This window comes from Anarhichas minor, unplaced genomic scaffold, assembly GCF_050575085.1.
Source record: "Anarhichas minor isolate MPS153535 unplaced genomic scaffold, ASM5057508v1 ptg000012l, whole genome shotgun sequence".
Taxonomy (NCBI): Eukaryota; Metazoa; Chordata; class Actinopteri; order Perciformes; family Anarhichadidae; genus Anarhichas; species Anarhichas minor.
In genome coordinates, this window is record NW_027466458.1 from 1,308,170 (window position 1) to 1,316,437 (window position 8,268).

At 40.5% G+C, this 8,268-nt stretch overlaps 1 protein-coding gene across 2 annotated transcripts; it reads left to right on the top strand.

Annotated features, from left to right (window-relative positions):
- The first annotated feature begins 361 nt into the window (after positions 1-361).
- Positions 362-4,033, top strand: LOC142948598 (uncharacterized). 2 transcript variants are annotated; one of them, XM_076090728.1, is made up of 5 exons: positions 362-821; positions 1,179-1,295; positions 2,079-2,205; positions 2,450-2,579; positions 3,180-4,033. In XM_076090728.1, exons 3-5 carry the CDS (start codon positions 2,091-2,093, stop codon positions 3,475-3,477), a joined length of 543 nt encoding a protein of 180 aa, XP_075946843.1. In that variant the 5' UTR covers positions 362-821; positions 1,179-1,295; positions 2,079-2,090; the 3' UTR covers positions 3,478-4,033. The 2 variants fall into 2 exon arrangements, with proteins under 2 accessions (XP_075946843.1, XP_075946844.1); XM_076090729.1 differs by lacking the exon at positions 362-821 and having other exon boundaries at positions 856-1,295.
- Positions 4,034-8,268: the final 4,235 nt, after the last annotated feature.

Sequence of the window (8,268 nt, forward strand, 5' to 3'; positions counted from 1 at the left end):
TATACTTGAGTATTTCTTTATAAGGTGTTACAGTAAGTAAGTCAGAGTGTAAACTCTATACTCCATAATAGTTTCTGATTGAAGCAGTATTTATTGCAGGTGGAAGTGGAGCCCACTACTTTATACACTGTGAAGTTGTCCAATCTATAGAAATGCATCATACGTCGGACACTGATCCATATGTTTGTGTATGAATCTCAATCAGAATAACTACAGCCATGTAGTGGAGCTCATAAACACAGTCATATTTTCGGCTGCTCTTCAACACTTTACCTTTAAATTTGAATTATCATCTTTCTGCATTCTCTAACCAGGCAGTTTTTCTTCTTCTTTTTTTTAAAAATATGGTGTGTTGAGGCTGAGAGCTGCGTTTGTGAGGGTCAGTGAGAAGCAGAGAAAGATGAAAAAGGTCTATAACTCAAGTTTTGAGGAGAAACTGGATCCGGCAGCAGAGTGAGATTACACAGGACACATATACCTGTCTGTTCCGCACAGAAGAGGAGACTAAATTATGAGACTGACCTGAAAGAAGAGCACGTGCCACACATCTGGCAGCAGCTGGGTGTCATAGTGTCAGAGAGCGAGAGCAGGAGTTGGGCGTGTGTTGGGGGTCTAATACGACAGCTCTCCACTAATAAGGAGATTTTAAACTCAGCACTGGTTCTGTCACACTCTCCTCCTAATTATATTACAGCTGCGAGGCGAGGGTGAAGAGAGAGAGAGAAATAAGGAGAAAAGACCGGGGCAGTGGAGAGGAGCATCTGGTATTCAATAAGATCGGAGAGGGACTTCCTGCTGAGAGTTATCATCATTTCAAAGTCGTGAGTATTGGCTCATTTGCTCTTTTATTCCAGCCTGCGACGCTTCTTCCCAGTGAACTCATAGTCTGCAAAGTTAAGAGATGCAGCTGTGTTTGTCCAGATGTGAAACAAGCTGTATCAGGTTATAGTCGGGCTAATTTTTAACAGCGCCTTTTGATCGGCCTCCAAATTCATATTCCCTGATAACATTAAAAAATTCCTCAACAGTGAGTCAGTGGCTTTTTATTGACCTGCGTGATTCACAGACTTTGTCATATGGAGGCAATTCTGCTCTTTCTTTCTTTCTTTTTTTTCGACGCCTCTTTTCTGGGTCGCCGGCTTTCTCCTTCGCTCTTGGTTTTCCTCACACACCTGGAGTCATGGGATTGGAGTCAAAACAAAAGTTTTGTTTGGTCAGATTGGAATGTGGTCATTCTGTTCTCATAAAAGGCACACAGGGAGGACTGTCATCGGACAAAAAGTCTTTCAGTTAAAGTAAGTGATTTTTTATGGATTTTTCTTAAAGATTAGTTGTAATCAGGAGGTATCTTTTTTAAACTATTAATGGATGGTTTTAAAGTTCAAAGAATTAAAGGCACCTCTCAACCTGTGCAGTTTGTTGAGCAACAGTTCAAACCCTTAATATAATAATGTAAAATACATAAAAGAAAGGAAATAGTGTGGGTCGAGTTACAGTCTCAAAAGTAAAACAATCCATTGTGAAGAATTGCCCCTTGCAAAGCATTATGTTATTGTATTTATTATATTATTGTTGTGGTATTGTATATGTATTAAGGTGTAAACAGTATTTTAATGTTGTAGCTGGTAAGAGTGGAGAAAATATGTATTCAGCTCTGAAAGTGCATCATATATCAGAAACCTAAACACATTTTACTAGTAAAATCTTAATCTACACATTGTTTTAAATGGTCAGATAAATGGAGTAAAAAGACTAAAAAGTATAAAGTAGCAGACAATGGAAAAGTAGAAATATATCAAAATTGTACTCAGCACTGTACTTAATTGTAATAACTTAGGTTAATTTCCACCACTGGATACAGATGTATCTGCACATCTGCATGCTGCTGACTCTTTTCTGGCTGGTGCTCATGAAGCCTGTGTGTCATCACTTATTTTATTTCATTCTGTTTGTCTCTTCTGCATATAAAGGGAAACAAATTTCAAGAAATGTATCTTTTCATTTTCAACTGACAAAACACGAGTTTTGTTTTTGTCTTTTCTTCTTCTTCTCTATTTTTTTCTTCTTAAACGGGGAAGCATCCGCTCGTCATGGCCCCGCCTTCTCTGTTGATGCTACTGATGGTGGTTGCCATGGCAACTGGGGCCCGTTCAGGAGGCGAGGAGAATGAACTGGATTATGGGTTCTGGAACTACAGAGAGGGAGGTAATTCATGAGCAGATTGGAGGCCTGTAAATCATTTTGTGACAAAATGTTTGAAGTTGTGAAATAATTAAGATAATTTATTGGTGAACTGAATGAAAAGCAGCAATTTAAGAAACTCTGCAGACATGAGATTAATGTTTGGATCCTAAAGTTATTATGACGCATATCCCTGTAATGTTCATGATTCATTCAGGCTGTTTTTTTCTTGAAATCAAAGTCTGATGATGTGATGTTTTGGTTTCAGCGGACAGTGTGAATGTGGCCTCAGTGCGCAGTGTGACCAGAGTTTTAGATGCCTGGGGAAAACGCATCTTCCGTGAGATCAAGACTTTGCTGCACTCTGAGCCCAGTGCACTGCTGCCTGACTACTCCCGGTAACTTTAACGCCTCCATCACCTCCTAATACAAGAGTTTACTATCTACAACTTGAAAGGTGCACTCGGTAGAGGGAAAGTCTCTGTCAGGTGTGTCTGCAAAGACAACTGCTGTATTGTGTGATTGAATGAACACGACCCACAATTGGCTAACCCCTCGTCTAGACCCCTGTCTAGACGACACTCAAAAACAAGGGGTGATGTATGCAATCGGCTGGAAGTCGTTGTATAAGACGTCATATAATCTTGCCAAAACAAAATGTAACTCACCAAGCTGTCTGTTCACATAACAGCGGCTGAGTTGCAGCGATGTACTCAGCAGTGTGGTGGTTCCAATAGATGTTAGCGGTTAGCCAAACATACCATCCAAAACAGTAAAAGTGAACCACACAGCAACTGGTACCCCCCACTGTGGGCGCAGAGAGGCTAGGCGTCAGGGATGTACTCATGTGTTATCACTAGCAGCCCCAATTTCCCAGTTGTAAAGATGTTAATATAATATAATATAATATAATATAATATAACCTCACCTCACATTATATCATATCATATCATATTATATTATATTATATTAGTGAACATTCTCTCTTCGTCCTGTAGGGTGCGCCCTCTGTCCGAGTCCGTCAACGACCTGTTCAGGGAAGTCTCCCTGCTGCGCAAGCGCATCAACGAGCTCTCTCATCGCCTAGCAACCCTGGAACCGTTCCTCCGTCACCACGGCTACCGGGAGGTGGAGGCGGGAGGCGGCCGGGCTCTGACACCTCACAGCCTAAGAGGAGAGGCGGCGAGCCTGGCCCGGTACGCCCCGAGGACCCCGAGGGGGAGCCGGGTGGTGAGGAGGAGACGGGTGAGAGTCCTGAAGAAAGGGGGAGTGACGCTGGTTCAGAGAGAGAGATAGACACAGTGATGGAGGTGAAGAGAAAGTTGATATATAAGCTTCTACAAATATGATGTAATGTAAGAAATACTTTTTCTAAACTGTATAGATGTTCATTTGTTGTAAAAATAACATATTCTAGACATAGACACTGCTTGTCCTGTGGGATCAGAGACAATGCGGTTGTATTAGTCAACAAATAACTCATATCTTCAATAAAATCTTTTTTATGATTATAGTTTATTGTCCAGCTCTAAATGTCAGATTTAGTTTAAAGTCAGGAAACATACGGAAACACAAACCTCCTTCTTTAACACACACAAAAAGTGGAAAGAGATAGTTTAGCTTATCACATGATCTACCTTTTTTGCTTTTCATTTATTGGCACATAAACAAAAAGTGTTCAGCAATAATTTAATAAATATTTAGCTGTTTGACAGCCAGTCACATGGCTCTATCCTACTTGTCATTATTGACAGTCAGGGAGTTTCTGATGAAAAGTGTCTGCATGAAATGAAATGGTCACGTTAAATAAAGACAAATGGTGCAATGAAGCAGGAAAATAATTGGCTGATTAAAAAACGAGAAAACAATTAGACCTATTGTATTATTTCACATTTCCATGGTTATATTAAATATGTCCCCTGTATTTATTGTAATTGATTTAATTATGTTTCGTTTAGTATTGCACTGACGGGCTATGCAAACAACAATAAAAGCAGAACAAAAAAATATGACAGGAGATGTGAAGAAGCTAAAGGCAGGACTCCCCCTTAAAGGGACACTCCACCTGATCTTTCACCCCTATGAAGTTCAGTTCACTCGGAAGACAACCCCACCTGTGAGAAAAATTTAAAATAAAAAAAAAATATATATATTATTTCACCAGGGTTGTCACAGATTGGGTTAAATTTAACCTTAACTGACTTAAAATGTTTTTTTTCTTAAGCCTGCTTTACAAACTGGAGTTGTGGAGTTTGAAAGACAATAAAATACTCCATCAAGTTGTATTGTGGGAAATGTAGGATCCGGTGTCTTAAACAACGCTACAAACAACTAAGTCAAGACATCTCGGCCTCTACTGCCTCAATCCTTAAAAAAAAAAATCTTGTCAAAAAAGTCAGATTCTTGTCGGAACCCAAACTTAAAGGAAGTGCAATACTAAATTGACAGAGTTTCTCTTTAAAACACGATATAAAAACATCTCTTGAGAACAACGACGACTACAGAAACACCGAATGCATCCTAATAACCTACAGACGGACGGTACTCAGTGCGCATTTGGTTTTCCAGCAGCGTCTCTCCCCGCTGCGCTCTGTTACTTAAACTCCAGTCATGAATGAGATGTGCACCGTGGCCTAAATATCACACACAGTAACCGGAGGATGGCATTGTTGCCACAAGGTGTCAGTGCTCTCCTGCTGCCGTAACCAGACGTGATATTACAACTGATTCATGCAGGCTTGATCTTTTTGCTCAGCATAAGTCAGGAGCGGTCCTCATGGGCCCAGCAGAAAATAGGGGGGGGGGGGGGGGGGGGGGGGGTTATATCTGCTAACACAATTATACTGTTTGTTTGTGTATGGTGATCTCGTGTGTGTGTGTGTGTGTGTGTGTGTGTGTGTGTGTGTTGTGGGTACTGGCATCAAACTTTATGCCTTCATTAAAACTTTGCCAAGTGTTTCTACAGCAACCAGTTTCTCTCCTCTTCCTCTCCACAACTCCACTTGTCAAACCGCGCCCCTCACACACACACACACACACACGTACCGCAGCATGCTTCTCACTTTCTAACGTGCATCTGCACATTCCTCACTTGTCAGCTCCTCTTTTGTTCCCCCCTTTTGCATGTGTGTTCATCCCTCCTTTTCTTTTCTCCTCTCCAAACAGTAATCTGTACATCAACCACCTCCCTCCTCCTCCTCTCTCTCCTCCTCCTCCTCCTCCTCCTCTTCTTCCTCCTCCTCCTCCTCTCCTCTCTACGCTGCTATGTGTGGGCGTCGGGCTCAGGCTGTACTTTCCATTTTGGTATTGTATTGTCAATGCATTGTTGCATCCGATCCAGTTAAGATGCTGTGGGAATACTGTATCTCTCTCTCTCTCTCTCTCTCTCTCTCTCTCTCTCTACGCCCCCCTCCTCAACCCCCCCTCCCGATCTCTGAAAAAAAGAGCCAGTTGCTAGGTAACAGTTAATTGTCAAGAAGTAGTTACATGTGTTGCAATGTATCCTGAGCTTGCTGGGTTGGTGCAAGGAGCGAAACAAGTGAGCAAGAATAGAGAGAAAATAGTAACGATTTTTTTTTTTTTTTTTGAGAAGCAGGAGATGAAAACTGATTAAAGGATTATTTCTACCGCCTCGCATCCCTCCCTGTCGGCACCCGGGACTTCAGATGTTAAAATTCTCCCACCAAATCCGTACCCGCGAGGCATACATTTCCAAATCTGCAGGTTTCTTTAAATAACTCCTGTTGCTGGACAAGGCTTTCGGAGTAAAGAGAGTCTGAGGAGTGAGGGGGAGTCAGGTTTTTTATTTGTTTGGGGGGGGGGGGGGGGGCTTTGATCTTTGATGCTCGTTCAGTTTACATCACTTCTTCCTTCCCTCAGTATCTCTCTCTCTCTCTCTCTCTCTCTCCTTCTGCCTCTCGCTCCACCTTTTTTTTCTCAAGCATCTATATTTATTTTCCCTTTGGTCCGCAAGAACACTTATCCAACACGAGTTAATCAATCTCGCACGACGAGAGCCTTGTTTATGAGAGCTGAAAGAGCAGCAGACGACACTCAGCTGCAGCCATTATCTCAGTCAGATCGCCCCACAGCACGAGACATAATGACACGGTCCGTTACAGCGTGAACACGCACATATCAACAGGACACGCGGGAGAGACGCCCTGTTGCTCGCGGACAGCTGAGGACACGACAAACGATAATAAATAAATAAAAGAACAAGACCAGCGAGCTTGAGATTTCTTATTTTTTATTAATACTCAACACTTTTATTCCAAAGAGACAGAAGAATAATATTTCTCAGCACTTATTTTCACATTGACTGTGTTTAATCTCATTTTCAATATTACTAAATATTAAATCAAATTTCGAAATACTCTCTTCACACAAGTAATTTCTCTCCATACAAAAAAATGCAAGGGCGAACTAGATTTTTTTAATGTTATATGTACATTTTTCACAATCTGTACAGCTCAGGGGGTGGAGTTGTTGGAGTGTTCTGCGGCAAAAAAAAACAACAAACAAAAATAAAACAGAAGTTTAGTCGAAGAGGAGCGAAAAGAGACTTCCGGTGTAAAAAAGAAAATGCAACAGATAATATATTGTGCTTTCTGTGTACCAATTAATGGTGGTGCTTTGAGAAAACGACCTTCTTAGATGGTCTTTGACCAAATAAATAAAAAAAACAAGAAGGAACCATGACTCATTGAATGTGCACACTATCTGTGTAATAACAAACGATTGCACATATCCTGGCCTGAAATCGTTACAAAAGCAATTTCGCAAGGGGGCAACCTACGAATCAAAGATTTATCCCAAATAGATCTATTCTCTGCTATTTTTGTACAGTTTTGTTTTTGTATTTTATCAAAAGTCCATGAGCGTGAGGTAAAGTATTTACATACAGTTTTATAATACATGTACAAGAAAACAGTTATCTCTCACACATACACTCTGCCTCTCTCCCATATGAGCACACACAGAGGTAATCAAGCGTATGTATTCAGGCACGTACAATAAAAGAAATAAGGAAATGAGATATTCAAAAGGGAAACAGGAAAAGTAGTTGAAATGAAAAAAGGCTTCATTAGTGACGATGAATGTATTAATCAAGACCTCAACCTTGTTTAAAAGCATTAACACAAACTTATCAAGGAAACTTTTGTAGAAGATTAATAATATTTAAAAAACTGTTTTCTACCCTAGTGGAATTTTCAATCAATTTAGCCATATTCATGAAAGTATAACCAAAATTTAGATGTTAAGATTGGTGTTTTCTCCTGCACAAACGAGCACACGCACGCACCCACAGTACTACATGGATCATCAGTACCAATGAAATTGATAAAAATTCCAAATATTGTTCCGAAAAAACGCCCTTTTTTCTGGGCTAAACGTTAATATTATAAAAGAGAAAGAAAGAAAAGTGTATACATGCAGGTCCTTACAAACACTAGAGACCCCCTAGTATCATACATACTGACTTGTCAACCAAGAAGAGGAAAGTCCTCCAAAGTTTAGACTGGGATGTACAACAAACTAAATATATTCGACCCATTCAGTCAGATTGTGCTTAGGTATTCAAATTTAGCTTGGACTAAAAGTCAGGTGACAGTATATAACTGGATATGTGGAATAGATATTGTGACCAATATATATTTTTTGTGATTGAAACTAAACACAAGTTGTGTTTGTTGTCTCTGTGCAGTGTTAAGAGCAGAGATGACCCGTGTGTCTGATGTAGTAACAAAGGCGATGCTTTCACTAAATGTACCACCTACTTGCTCCTGCCTTCCTCTTCCTTCTGTTTTCTCCTCAAACGTCTGCCGCTGACACAATCCACACAGGACCTTCGGAGGACTTGAGGGCAAAATTCCTTCCTTCACCAAAATCTCAGCATGTGAAACAGATTATGGTCCGGTGGGGGGTTAGAAATCAAGGTAACAGTACATATGGAAATTATTCTTTATGTTCCGTTGGCAGAAGAAATGATGAAAGGGACTGATTAATATTATCAAGGTTCTCTTGTCCTAGTGGATGAAATAGTCTGACAACTTGGGAAAATAGGCTTTATTTTCTTGTTGAGAT

Excerpts from the sequence above, each read along its gene's own strand:
- LOC142948598 (XM_076090728.1), top strand. The coding sequence starts at position 2,091 with ATGGCCCCGCCTTCTCTGTTGATGCTACTGATGGTGGTTGCCATGGCA. Across the intron at positions 2,206-2,449 it reads CTGGAACTACAGAGAGGGAG|CGGACAGTGTGAATGTGGCC; the intron begins GTAATTCATGAG and ends TTTTGGTTTCAG. Across the intron at positions 2,580-3,179 it reads CTGCTGCCTGACTACTCCCG|GGTGCGCCCTCTGTCCGAGT; the intron begins GTAACTTTAACG and ends TTCGTCCTGTAG.